We start from the raw sequence: 14298 nt of genomic DNA on the forward strand, positions 1-14298 counted from the left end.
TGATTTTCCTCAGTTTTACCTACTACCAAACATGGAAAATTAATTAACCACGGAGAAAAGTCAGCCTCACTATGGTATGTGATCACCGTGTGTTAAAGGAGTATGTTGTTTTGGCAAAAGTTTGAGTGCAGACGCACCTTCATTGTTCTCTCGCTACTAGTTCTTCCACGAACTCTTCTGTTATGTACTAGTATCGGTTTAGGAAAAATAGCTTGAATTATATAATGGTCTTTATGTTGTGTTGTGGCCTATCTTGTTTTAAAATTTGTTCTAAATTGTTAAAAAATATCATTTTATTTAGCTCGAAACTAGCTCGAAATCTACTCGAGATCGTTACAAGCTGAGCACGAGCCACTTTCTACAGCTCGATGTTGATCTTCGCTTGGTTTGAGCTCGCTCAAAATTTTATAGAAGTTGAGCTGAGCTTGCTCCAACTCGCTCAAACTCGACTCTTTTGCAGCCCTAGTGCCTGGTCGATCAGCGTGGTCTGCACAGACAGTGACCATGTGCTTGCACCACCATGTCCTGTGGTAGGTGTCTCAATCATGCAACGAGCAACGGTTATTAGCGCTTGTCGATCATCACTCGACCTGAGCAGGAGTAGGATGTTCACACTCCACTCCACGGTCGCATGAAGAAATCTATGTTGCTCTCGATCCACCGCTCTACAATGAGTACTAGTACTATGTTCACACTCCACAGTCCAGTCGCATTTGGAAGTTTCTCCTTTTAGCGTGTTGGTGTGCCCGGCCGTTGCACACAATGGACGGACGCATCTTCTCCTCTCTATATCAGTAGTAAGTATATATACGTACTACTACGTACGAAGATATAGGAGTATTAATTAATTGTACGCGCACGGGCGGGCGTATCCTTACTCGCAAAGTTTTCTCCCCACCCTGGTTACGCACGCGTATGCAGCAAGACGGAAGCTTCTGAATCGGCAGGAAACGACGAGCCAAACCGAAGACCAAGACAAAACCGACGTTGAATTGTGGGGCGCGACACGCGGTAGAGTGCACGCTCCAAGAGAGGGAGGAATGATGTTGGTTCGAGACCACACGTACGTGCCGGGCCATGCTGTTCGCGGTCGGCATGGGCACGTCCAGGTCAAACCCAACTCCGTCTTCACCAAAGGAGACCCTTGATTGCTGCCTGCCGCGTCAGCACCTACTGGTACTCGTCGCCGGCCGACCGTAGCAGCACCACAGCACGCGCTCGTAGCGGAAGCTGTCTGGCGGTTCCATCCGTCCGTCGATTGCACAGTGCGCGGGTCATTCCGTGCTCTGCTCTGTTCAGGGCCTGCACCCGCCGCACGCACGTGCTCGTCAGAGAGTACAGTACCATAGGATCCTCATCGCGGTTCCCAGTATCCCAATCTATTGTCTCGTCGAATTTTTTCCGAGCTATGCGGGCTCAAGAAATAGCAGCACGTATGTAGGGGCGTTCGCACCACACACAGTAGTATAGCATGTTAGAGCAACTCCAACGCGTCGACTCATTTTATCCGCGCGTGTCTCCTTGGGTCGCGGCGGACAGAAAAATCGGCTCAATGCGCCGATCCAAACGGACGCCTGTTCGCTTTTCGTCCGCCTGTCGACCCATTCGCAGCCCATTTTTTAGCCTGATTTGCATAGGCGCGGGCGCGCGGCAACAACTCCCCCTAGCCCGCCAGTCGGTGGCAAAACCAGGCAGCATTCCCTCCAATTTCCCAAAACCTCACATTGTTGGAGGGTCATAAACGGAGAGGAAAAGTTCAAGGCGCAATATGCCGCCCTCATGACGCGTGGGGGAAGAAAGACGAGGAAGAGGTTGTGGATGGCGAGAAGACACAGCCGCGAGGGAAGACCAACTCCAAGAAGGAGGACAAGTGGGATGCGGCGTCCAACGCCTTGATCTACCGTGGAGGGCATGATGACCAAGAACGACACAAGGGAGGAGAAGCGCCGACAAGACAAGGAAGATCATGTGAACGCCTTCATGGAGATCAAAAGGAGGAGGCAGAGAAGCAAGCGAGGATGCTCGAGATAGAAGCAGCCAATGCCAAGACTAAGGCGAAAGAAATAGCTCTCGCTAGCATGATGAGGGGGTGGAGATCATGAAGGTGGACCTCAACACCGTATCACCGAGGAAGAGGCCATGGTTCAAGAAGATGCAGGCCGACATGCTCAAGTTCGACGACGAGTGATCTATGGCCGCAGGCGCCATCCTTTTTTGTATGCCAGCAAGCGTGCTGGCATGACCACGGGCCGAGACGGCATGGTCGAACTCCAAACTTTTTTGTGTGCTGGCATGTGTGCCCGCCGCGGGCAAACGTGCCAGCGAGGCTGTGTGATGGTCTTTTCGGAGGCTGGCATTGTATGCCGGCTGCTGGCATGACGCCGGCATGAACTTTGGGTGGCAGCATGGCCGCGGGCATAATCTATGGCCGTTGGCATTTTAAATTTCCACGCGGACATGAAATGGGCTACCAGCATTGGACACATAGACGACCCAAAAAAAACTGGGCAGACACCGAGCGGGCGGCCGACCCAAACGGACGAAAAACGGACAAGATCATCGTCCGTTTGGGTCGGCGCGTTGAAGTTGCTCTTATTCCACATGTTTTACCATTAAAGAAATCGTTTGGTTTGATCAATCACAAGCCCCTAATACTGAATACCAAACTGACTAAACAGGCAACAAATCACCAAAATCCAAGTTATTGTTACACACCAATGGTGCACAACAATTTAACCGAAGAACAATCATAAAACTCGGTCTGATAGATGGGTCGTCAAAGAAGAATCAACGCATCCAGAAGCAATGCCGACATAGGAGTTGTGCACCATGCCAGGGACGTAGCCAGGCGAGGAAGTTTAGCCGGTGATCCTCAAAACCCCCGGACGATGCCACCCCTGTGATGCACTGTATGCTTCACCCGCCACCTGCTCCCAAGAATTTTGCTCCCCGCATCTACACCGTTTGATTTCCCTCCTTTATCTGCAAAATTACCCAAATTGTTATCCACCGGCATATCATCCCGATAAGCATAATTTGGTCATTTATCAGCTTTCTTTCAAAAAATAAATCATTTCTGCACCTCCAAATTATCCAAGAGATAGCGGCAGCACCAACTAAGACCAGCTAAATCACAAACTCAGATTATAAGGACTATATCTTAAATGAAAAGCACATTTAAACAAACCCCACACTAGTTTTGCCACCAAACTCCCAAAGAATAACTACTCAATGCTTTCATCATTTCTTGGGGTCCTATCTAGCCTCTTTTCACCGGATTGTCTCTAGTTAATATGCTATTTTTGACCATCGACCAAAGAAAGATTTTCATTTTTGGCGGAATTTATGTTTCCACAAAAAGGTGGAAAACCATAGTATTGAATAGCTTATGGTTTTGATAGTAAAAAAGATTGTCTACAGTTAACATACACTCGATAGAATCCTTGTTGTTAGACACCACAATTTCTCACATCCATTTTTTATGTCATCCCCAAGAGCTAGAGTATTATCCACTTAGTTCTTATAAATCTAAAATCCTCCCAACCTTTCTGCATGGTATCAACTACAATAATATTGTAATCAAAACTCAAATTGTGCAGTCTAGCATAAGAGAGATTTAAAGAGGTTTATCATCCACCTACCAATCTTCCCAAAATCAACTATTTTTGCCATTACCCACTTATTTTTGCAATGTTGGTAGAATATGTCTTTTATTTTCATGAGACTCAACTAAAAATGGGAGTCCCCAGTCTTAGGTTTAGTTGCAGAAAAACAACCATTCCGAACATGTTTGTTCAGGAGAATTGTTTGCTAGAGACCATTTATAGTCTCTAACTTCCATAACCATCTAGCCAACATACATGTGCTCATGAGGCCAAGATATCTAATCCCTAGGCCCCCTTGCTCTTTAGGTCTAAAGCCATTGTCCCAGTTTACTAAGAGATATTTTTTTCTGTTGTCACTCCTGCTAAACAAACCTAGCCATGAAGAAATTGGCTCCTTTCTTCACACCAACCGGGATGTGGGTAGAAAGACATCATATAAGTGACATCATCCCCTTCTGATGTTAAAGAACCGAGGACAAATCATCCCCATTAGCAATATTATAATCAAAATCAGCGGCATGATCATCTTTTGTTGAAAAATCCAACAAATAACTATTTGAAGCATGCAAATCACATCTCTGAACCGTATTTCTCGCAGCTACAAATCCCCACACCATTAATTTGTACATGAGAATGTAAAAAATTGTAGAGACCAGCAATCTTACTGTAAAACGAAGCAGCAAAACGGCACGCATGAGTCCTCATCGTCGGACTCCTTCCCGGCTAGCAGCCAAAATTGACTGCTAGCCAGGGAGACACCTACTCATCGTCGACGCTCCGTGCAAGCGCCTGGATCCGTGCAGAACGTCGGGGGAACCGAGGAGAGCGACGCGGCAGTTGTGAAACCACCCGGACCACCTTCTTCCTAGGCACCACCCGCACGCCGTTGTCGGTCACGACGGGCGTCGCCAGACTGCGTGGCGACGACCTCACTGTCATGATCACCACCCCCAAATCATCCCTGTCTAGGTCGGACAAAACCCAATCGCGTGATGCGTAAGGTTTCCACCATGCGCGCCCCAGATCATCGGATTTCCCCTCCATCATCGCCCAATAGATGATCTCGAGCGGGGACTTCCCCTTGATCTGAATCCGTTCCTCCTTCGAAGCTTCTCGAATCACCAGGCGTGAATCCCGATGCATCTCCTCCGCATCCTTGTACCACATATAGATATGGTGAAGCATCGTCATCTTTTTCTCGTCGCCGCCCGCGATCGCCGCCGCCATGCGCTCCCCCCATGCCCAATACCCGTGATTCGCTATCGCCGCCATGTGCTCCTCCCACGCCCAAGGCCCTTTCGTTGCTGAGATCTGAGACAGAGGTCGGAAGGGGAGAAGCGGATGGATCGTAGAGACCCTCGTGCCTCCTCGTCTAGATTTAATGCCTGCAAAAGTCGTAGGTATTCATTGCCCGCATCGCGGTTTCCCCGAGATTGGTGCGCGATCGACGCGGTTTTTCTTTCTTTCTTTCTTTCTTGCGAGGACGCCGCTGATTTTTTGGAAATTATTATGTCCTAGATCTCGAGAAATCATTTATGATGGGCCATCCTATCAGGATCCCACTTGCCCAAATTGGATTCCACTAAAACCAGAATTGATAGTCGTGTATCTAAGATGCCGATCATGGGAAGATCATGACCAATATTTGTGTATATACTATACTTAAACACCAAGCAACTCAGAGAGAAGTATACTTAATATTATTGGCGTCTGTTCATCCACAGAAGGAGCACAACCCAACAAGATTACACCAAACGTGACGCTGCATCAGTTTCAGTCTCGCAGCGGGACGGAAACGCTGCCGTGGGAAAGCGGAGAAAAAACTGTTGTAAAACGAGGCGAGGACAGCGTGGTAAACGGTGTCCGGTCCGGTCCAGTCCGACCCCCGCCGCACCGCAAACGCACCATTTCCGCGAACACGCCGCGCCCGACGTGCGCCCCAGCCGCCGAACGGGTCAAACCAGCACAAACCCCTGCCCTCACCGACAGACCGGCCCCACCTACAGCCCGACCCCACTCGCAGCCACACCCCGCACCCCGTTATTAACCCCGCGCACAGCCACAACCAAAATCAATCACCTCGCCTCGCCCCGTCGTCAACCTCGCCGCCTACCATCCCAGAGAGAATTCCCTCAGACAACTACCAGTCCACCGCCGCCGCCGCCGAGCCCCGGCCGCGCATGGAGCTGTTCGCGCACGCCAAGGCGGTGCGGCTGAAGAGCCGGCACGACAAGTTCCTGTACGCGGACGAGGACGAGCTGCACGTCACGCAGGACCGCAACGGCTCCTCCCCGAGCGCGCGCTGGACGGTGGAGCCCGTGCCGCACGCGCCCGGCGCGGTGCGCCTCCGCAGCAGGTACGGCCGCTACCTGGCCGCCTCCACGGAGCCGTTCCTGCTGGGCATGACGGGCCGCAAGGTGCTGCAGGCGGCCGCGGCGCCCGGGGGCCGCCCCGACGCGTCCGTCGAGTGGGAGCCCGTCCGCGACGGCTTCCAGGTGCGCCTCAAGTCCCGCGCCGGCGGCGTCCGCGGGGGCGGGGACAAGTACCTCCGCGCCAACGGGGGCGTCCCGCCCTGGCGCAACTCCGTCACCCACGACGTGCCGCACCGCACCGCCACCCAGGACTGGGTGCTCTGGGACGTCGAGATCGTGCAGGTGCTCACCCCCGGCCCGGCCACGCCCGCGCCCGAGAAGGCCGCGTCGGCGCCCCCCGCCGCCCTCGCGCCGGACTCGCCGCCCGCGCCCAAGCTCAGGCCCGCCCCCACCCCCTACGAGGCGCACCACCGGCCCACCAAGTCCCAGACGTCCCCGCCGCCGCCGGACTACGCGCCGCCCCCGCCGCCCAAGCCCAAGCCGGAGCCCAGGCTCTCCAAGCTGGAGGTATCCCCCTTTTTCTTCTCTTGCGTCTGATTGCGAATAATTGACTTCCGTTTTCGTCCTGACGACGGCATTGACTTCGCAATGCTCGTCTCTGTGTCCGTCGAATTGCTAGTTTTGCTAGGCGCTTCGCAGTTTTAATTCGCAGAATAGTTGAATCTGAACTGCATCTAAGTGTTAGATTAGTGCTTTTGGAATGCTAATCGCGCTTAGGAGAAACACTTAGATTATTTCCCCACAATGCACAGCAATTGTCTGCCAGTGGTCATGTGGCTTCACATTGCTGGCATCGGTTGTATCACATGGCCCAGATACAAGTGTCGCTTTGCTTTGAATGTGCCGATGAAGTAGATATAGATAGGCTTTCTGCATTTTGTCACATTGCTTGAAGTAGATAGGCTTTGCGCATTTCGTGTTGTGATAGCTATGTGGTGGCCGTTGTTGTACTGGTTGGGTGTACGCAATTCTGTTGGTCTCATGTGTCATGTGTAACGTTCGCTCTTGAGCTCTCCCAAACTGTTGCTGCTATCGCAAGCAATCTGTATTATGCAATCTAATGCTGGGCTTATTGTAGCATTCATCCCAACTTTTCTTTTGTTGGTAAGGAATCATCATCATCATCATCAAATCTTCTGTCATATTTTGGGTAACTTTTCAAAGTGCTGTCAAGTGCATCCTGAGAAACTCTCCTTTCTCAGCTCTGTACAGTCGAGCTAGGCTGTATAGCATTACTCTGTATTGTTGAAATTTTCAGAATTTTTATCTTCTGTACTGAAGAACTTGCACGTTGCATCTACACTTATCTTTGGTATTGTCGTCATTAGTCTGAACTTTTATGGTGGGTGAGAAAATATTAACACTGTGCTTCTTTCTTTTATCGTCAGTCTTCCGATTCATTCTCTGCCCCGTTGCACAAGGTGCAGGGTCGTGCGATCCACTACCACATTGCAGACGATAAGGGCGACGTGGACGATGATATCGAGAGACGCTCATTCACGTTTAATGGCTCTAACCTGGAGGAGCTCACCCAGAAGTTACAAGAGGAAACAGGCATCGATGATCTGATCGTCTGCACACGCAGCCCAATCAGCGGGAAGCTCACTCCTCTCCTTCTGCAGCTGCCTCCGAACAATGCAGCGATGCACATTGTGCTCGTCCGTGAGTCCTCAAAAGGTATGTCTGCTATTCCTTCTTGCTTATACTACAATCATTCATTGATCGTGCCAATTTAGTTGTAGCAGTATGGCATGTTTGTGATTTTAGATAGGGAATCGGCGAAGGATTCTAGGGTACTTTAGCTTTTTGATGAGTTGGGTTTTCCGACTAAGCAAAGCGCACCTTCTCCAGTTTATCATTTCAAATATCAACTTGTGCAGTAATGGTTTGTGCACTACCACCATACGTGGTCTTATTCTAATCCTTTTCTCAGAAACATGACTGTGATGTCAAGCACCGTGTTTTAAGTTTTTGGAGCAAAAGAGTGAGTGTCCATTTGATAAAATAACACGCCAGCTCATCTTTTTTCTGCTACCCTAAGGAACCCTGATAATGAAGTTATGTGGGAGATTTCTGTGTTATATCATCTTTAGGCAGACGATGCAGATTTTGTTTCTTTACTGAAGTCAGTCTAGCTCAGAATGCATTTCACACGACAAGACGGGTACCGTCTGCCCGTCTAGTAGATCAGTAGTGTACTTCAGTACACACCCTCCCTCTCCTCTGTTCTGACAGTATGGTATTATTCTGTTAGGGGTATAAACATAGTACTACTGAGTAGTGCTGCTCATTAGGACACGTGTTTGCGTGATTAAAAAACATGTGTTCACATAGTACTACAGTTTATTATTTTGTTTTGTTTAGCATGGTTCACATATGATACAGCCCCATTGTAAGTACATGGATACAGCGATGTTTGAACTCTCCTTTAGTACATGGTATTTTTATCTTCATCTACTGATCTTCTCCGTTGTGAATTTCAGTGGCGAAGACATTCCCATGGCCGTACGGCTCATAATCTTTGGAGGGAAGACGCGGTCACTTCAGGTTGAGCAGTGGGATGCTGGGCTGCGCATCTGGTTGATTCATTGGAGCTATACATCGTTTATTCTGGCTTCTGGGTATCAGAGGCAACTAGGATCCCGTTCTTGTGTATAAAGTGGTATAGATTAATTTAAACCGGCAGATCGTGCGAAAGACTGGAGAGATGTTTATACTTTACAGACTAGTAGTGCTAAGTATGTTTATACTTTATAGACTAGTTGGAGGTTGGTGATGGTACTTGGAAATTTGTATTCCCTTGGTTTATTGATTGAATCATTGGAGATAGTGCTGTCCATGAATATCCTGGCCTGGAAAACTCAGTGGACTCATTCCTCGGTTGCAATCCATCTGGAAGTAGCACTTGGTGTAGTATTGAAAATGGAAGCAAAATGTCTGACCCGACTACGTCTGATTTGACTTTCAGGACGAAGAATGGTTCTTAGCGAAAGAGTAGTGGAGGTAGTATATCTGTTCAACAGGGCACTTATGAGAGGCTGACGGTTGTTTTGGATCATACTGGTAACTTGGTAAGTAAGCATCTTGTCCGTGACTGGCGCTGCATCTTCTGGCCATCACGGTACTTAGCCTCGTTGGGCAGACCAGGCATTCACAAGTTTAACATTTTAATCACAAGTTTTCAGCCAGGAACTCGGCAGAGAATTTTGGGGTTTGCGGTGAAGAACAGAGGATGGTTGGTGAGATTCAGTGTACAAGCTGATGAATGAGTGCCAACTTCTTCTTCTTTTTTTTTTTTTTGAGTAACTACTGCTGGTAAAAATTTGTCTCATACTCATCTTGGGCTCCTGGCTTGGGCCGTCACATATAGTTCTTCACCGTAATAATATCTCCGTCGAAAAAAGAGGCAGCGCTACTGGTGTGCCCAGGTCTCACTTATAGCGAGACAAATGGCTGCCTCGCGCGCGAGAACACTACATGGAGTCGGTCCTGGCCGGCCCAGTAGGGATGCTGGTCGTCGTGCTGAAGTCATACTAAGTCTATTTGTTTTTCTTATTTTAAAATAACATATTTAAAATACATTAATTTACTTAAAACGAATTGAAACCATGCACTTGAAAAATGTTAACACAGTATAAAAAATGTTACCACAATTCAAAAAACATGTGAAAATTTTGAAACGCGTACACGATGTGAACAAAATATTTTGCATACTACAAAACAATGTTTCATACCATTACCATTAAGAAAAGTTGAAATGTGTACTTGAAAGAAATGTTGACCATGTATTAAAAAAAGGGCTTCAAAACATCTATTAAAAGAAAATTTACATCGTCGAAAAATTGTAATACGTAAAAAAGTGTTTGACCAGTATAAAAAAATGTTTTGTACCATTAAAATAATCTACATGGCATTCCAAAGAAAATATTCTCGAGTTTCAGAATATTCATTTAAAAAAAGTTTATACAATGTAAATAAATGTTCGTGTAGTTAAGAAAATGTTGATTGCCATTAAACAATGTATGTGACACTTTAAAAGAAATATTCACTAGTTTCCAAAAAATATCTGTGAAAAAGTAAAAATGTTTGTGCAATGTAAAAAAACTCATAGTTTGTAAAAAAAACTTTGTTATCATTAAACAAATGTTAAACATGTATTTGTAAAAGTATTGACCATGTATTAAAAAAATGTTCAAAACATTGTGTTAAGAAGAAACAAATGTAGAATATGTTTCATATATAAACTGAAAGAATTTTTACGTCTTGTATTTGAGAAATGTAGAATATGTTTCATATGTAAACTGAAAAAATTGACATGTGTCAAAAAAACAAAAAAAATGATAAAAAGCAACAAAGAAACATAAAACAAATCAGGGAAACCAGAGTATAATGAAGAACCAAAACAAAAAAACTAAAAGCAAATGGAGGAACATAAAAAAATAAGAAAGCCAAAGTATAACAAAGAAAAGAAAAGAAAACTAAAGTGCAACCAAGAAATTAGAAAAAAAATGAAAGAAAACCCATGAACAAAGTACAACGAAGAAAACAAAAAAACCCGAAGAAAACTGATTAAGAAACAAAGAAACCAAAAGAAGAAGAAATGGACAAGTCCAACAAAGTTAAAGGAGACGATCAAACATATCCAGCAATTGAAAAAAAACCAATGAAACATACCGGCCCAGTTACGACGGGGAACAAAAATCTTCAGGCGAGAACGAAGCCATCCTCGCTAGTCTTCGCCCAGCGCTACACGGAAACTCCGACATCAGTAGTTAATGGATATTCCTTGCAAAGCTCACTCTCACCTTCTCAGGTGCCGACCAACAAGTTTTTCCTTTATTCGTAGATTCGTTTGTCCAAAACGTTTTATCTCTTGAAATATGCGTCTAAATCTTAATCTGTTTTTGCTGCTAGGTTTTTCGCATCGAGATCTTCAAAAGTAGATCCATTTTAATTGGTTTTGACAAACTTTTGTTTTCACAAAAAAATAGGAAAAAAACAGGAAACAGTTTTTTTAAATGACATATAAAAAAGCTAAAAACCCAACAACCAAAAAAAGAATGACAAGAAAATGAAAGAAAAAGCCCAGAGCCAGAAGCAAAGTGGGCCGAACCATTAAACATAGATAAATATTTTTTCTGGCTTTTTAGATTTTTTTCTTTTTCCTGTTTGTTGGTTCTGCAATATTCTTTTCTGGCTATATCTTAGTTTTTTAATTTTCGTTGTGTACTTTTTTCTTTTTCTGTTTCCTTTTTCTTTTATTTCTTCCTTCCTTTTTTATGATACCCATGTTTTAATAAATGTTCAAATCTTCAAAAAATGCTCAAAATTTGAAAAAATTGCCGCTTTTCTAGAAATGTTTCAAGTATCAAAATTCACTTAAGGTTTTTCAATATTGCTCATTTTATTAAACAATATTTTGAATTTAAAAATATCACTTTTGTGGAAATTTAATAAATTTCAAAAATCTCAAGAATTTCAATAATTGTTCGAAAAATTCAGAAATTATCGAAATCTCAAAAAAAAAACAATCACAATTTTCATTTTTCTGACTTTTTAGAAAATGTTCATATTTTCTAAAGAAACCAGTTTTCAACAATTGTTTGGAATTTCAAATGTTGTTCTGAATTTTCAAGAAATGTTCGAAAAATAAAATTTATTTGGAACAAAAAAAATGGCCTTTTTCGAATAAATGTTCAGAAGTTCAATTGTTGTTTATAATTTCAAACAGGTATTCGGAATTTCGAAAATTGCTCACAATTTTCAAGAAAAATTAAAAATTAAAAAAATGAAGTTTAAAATATGTTAGCCTTTTGCAAAAAAAGGCTTGAAATTTTAAAAAAAATGTTCGTGTTTTCAAAAAATATTTGCAATCTAAAAAATATACATTTAAAAAACATTTTTTTTCAATTTGAATGTCTGCTACAGTGTCGTTTATATGTGCAGTGCCGCTAGCTCGGTTCGGTTCGGTTCATATGTATAACTGCCAGTATGTGCATTGTGCCCTCTAATAGGTCAATGTGCGTCGCCCTATGTGTCGGTCAAATGATTTTAAGAAGACCAACCACCTTGGCAGGCGGGACAGAGCCCTGAAAAGCTGAATAGCGGCCTTATCTCTCCCATGTGAAGGCCATATTTTGCAACAAGGGTAATGTTGGGCTTGGCCTTCTACAATGGACGAGGATCCCCTGACGTGGGCTATCCCACCATTGGGTCATTGACATGTGGGTCCCATCGGGGTGGGTCCCACATGTCAGCGGCCCAGGGTGCATATCTGGTGATACGGCCTAGCATATGCTCCCCTGCTCGAGAACAGTCCGGTGCGTTGGATCTGGACTCTAGGGACAAGATGGAGCACGCTGACTTCCTTCTGAAAAATATACAAAAAAGACCCTTGGTTATGCTGCAATTTAGGGACAGGTGCACATCTGTTCGTTCTGTATCTCCTTCAATTCCATTTACTGTAGCCCATCAATCCCTAAAAAATACTGTAGCCACATCAACCTGTCTAGTTCTTGGTAGTAGGAAATATAGGAATTTTTATATTTATGGGAGTATAGCAGCTTGTATTTAGGGGAATATAGGAATTTTTGTAGCGCCACAACATTTGTAACCCAAGTTTTGACATGAGGAACAAGCATCTTACGAGGTGCATTCACAAGCAAGAATGATAGTCTCACAGAAATTTATAGATCTAATTGTTGATTTTGTCATGTAGATGTGTTTTTGTGCCCGGCACTGGATGGTGTGCGAGGAGAGTCGGAAATCCGTTGGTGCTCCCGGGAGCGCGCGCTCCTGCGTGCGAAAATATTTCTTGAAATGTCAAAAAAGTTCCAACAAAAATTGCATGTGCTTTTTGTCGCATCCAAATACTACATACAAATTTGCAGGCGAAAAGATTAGAGATTTTGGCCTGTGCAAAAAAAAACCCAAATGTCAACCTAAATTTGTTTTTTTTTCAACTGGCGAAACACCACTACTCCATTTCGCATGAAAATTTTCAAAGATGCTTGGGACACTAACATGAACATCTACAAAAAGAATCATAATTTTTGAAAACATTTACTATATATTTTTTGTTTATGTTGGGATCGTAGCAGAATTTTAAAATTTCCTACGCATCACCAAGATCCATCTATGGAGTATACTAGCAACGAGGGGAAAGGAGTGCATCTACATACCCTTGTAGATCGCGAGCGGAAGCGTTCTAGTGAATGGAGTTGATGGAGTCGTACTCGTCGTGATCCAAATCACCGATGACCGAGCGCCGAACGGACGGCAACTCCGCGTTCAACACACGTACGGAGCAGCGACGTCTCCTCCTTCTTGATCCAGCAAGGGGAAAGGAGAGGTTGATGGAGATCCAGCAGCACGACGGCGTGATGGTGGAAGTAGCGGGGATCTCGGCAGGGCTTCGCCAAGCTTCTGCGAGAGGGAGAGGTGTTGCAGGGGGAGAGGGAGGCGCCAAGGGCTGCGGTGTTGCTGCCCTCCCTCCCCCCACTATATATAGGCCCCCTGGGAGGGGGGGCGCCGGCCCTGGATCCCATCTACAAGGGGGGCGGCGGCCAGGGGGGAAGCTTGCCCCCCAAGGCAAGTGGGGCGCCTCCACCCCTAGGGTCTCTAACCCTAGGCGCAGGGGGAGGCCCAAGGGGGGGCGCCCCAGCCCACTAAGGGCTGGTTCCCTTCCCACTTCAGCCCATGGGGCCCTCCGGGATAGGTGGCCCCACCCGGTGGACCCCCGGGACCCTTCCGGTGGTCCCGGTACAATACCGATAACCCCCGAAACTTTCCCGGTGGCCGAAACTGGACTTCCTATATATAATTCTTCACCTCCGGACCATTCCGAAACTCCTCGTGACGTCCGGGATCTCATCCGGGACTCCGAACAACTTTCGGGTTTCCGCATACTAATATCTCTACAACCCTAGCGTCACCGAACCTTAAGTGTGTAGACCCTACGGGTTCGGGAGACATGCAGACATGACCGAGACGCCTCTCCGGTCAATAACCAACAGCGGGATCTGGATACCCATGTTGGCTCCCACATGTTCCACGATGATCTCATCGGATGAACCACGATGTCGAGGATTCAATCAATCCCGTATGCAATTCCCTTTGTCAATCGGTACGTTACTTGCCCAAGATTCGATCGTCGGTATCCCAATACCTTGTTCAATCTCGTTACCGGCAAGTCACTTTACTCGTACTGTAATGCATGATCCCGTGGCTAACTCCTTAGTCACATTGAGCTCATTATGATGATGCATTACCGAGTGGGCCTAGCGATACCTCTCCGTCATACGGAGTGACAAATCCCAGTC

General features: G+C 45.8%; 1 protein-coding gene across 1 annotated transcript; it reads left to right on the top strand.

Moving 5' to 3' along the window:
* Nucleotides 1-5664: 5664 nt before the first annotated feature.
* Nucleotides 5665-8820, top strand: LOC109763458 (uncharacterized). Its single transcript, XM_020322306.3, has 3 exons — nt 5665-6484; nt 7366-7654; nt 8461-8820. Exons 1-3 carry the CDS (start codon nt 5786-5788, stop codon nt 8493-8495), a joined length of 1023 nt encoding a protein of 340 aa, XP_020177895.1. The 5' UTR covers nt 5665-5785; the 3' UTR covers nt 8496-8820.
* The last annotated feature ends 5478 nt before the right edge of the window (nt 8821-14298 follow it).

Source organism: Aegilops tauschii, chromosome 5 (genome assembly GCF_002575655.3).
Source record: "Aegilops tauschii subsp. strangulata cultivar AL8/78 chromosome 5, Aet v6.0, whole genome shotgun sequence".
NCBI classification, from domain to species: domain Eukaryota; kingdom Viridiplantae; phylum Streptophyta; class Magnoliopsida; order Poales; family Poaceae; genus Aegilops; species Aegilops tauschii.

What these genes read in the sequence shown, in the direction of transcription:
- LOC109763458 (XM_020322306.3), top strand. Translation starts at nt 5,786, where the DNA reads ATGGAGCTGTTCGCGCACGCCAAGGCGGTGCGGCTGAAGAGCCGGCAC. An exon ending in CCAGGCTCTCCAAGCTGGAG is followed by an intron (nt 6,485 to 7,365) that starts GTATCCCCCTTT and finishes TTTTATCGTCAG; the next exon opens with TCTTCCGATTCATTCTCTGC. An exon ending in CGTCCGTGAGTCCTCAAAAG is followed by an intron (nt 7,655 to 8,460) that starts GTATGTCTGCTA and finishes TGTGAATTTCAG; the next exon opens with TGGCGAAGACATTCCCATGG.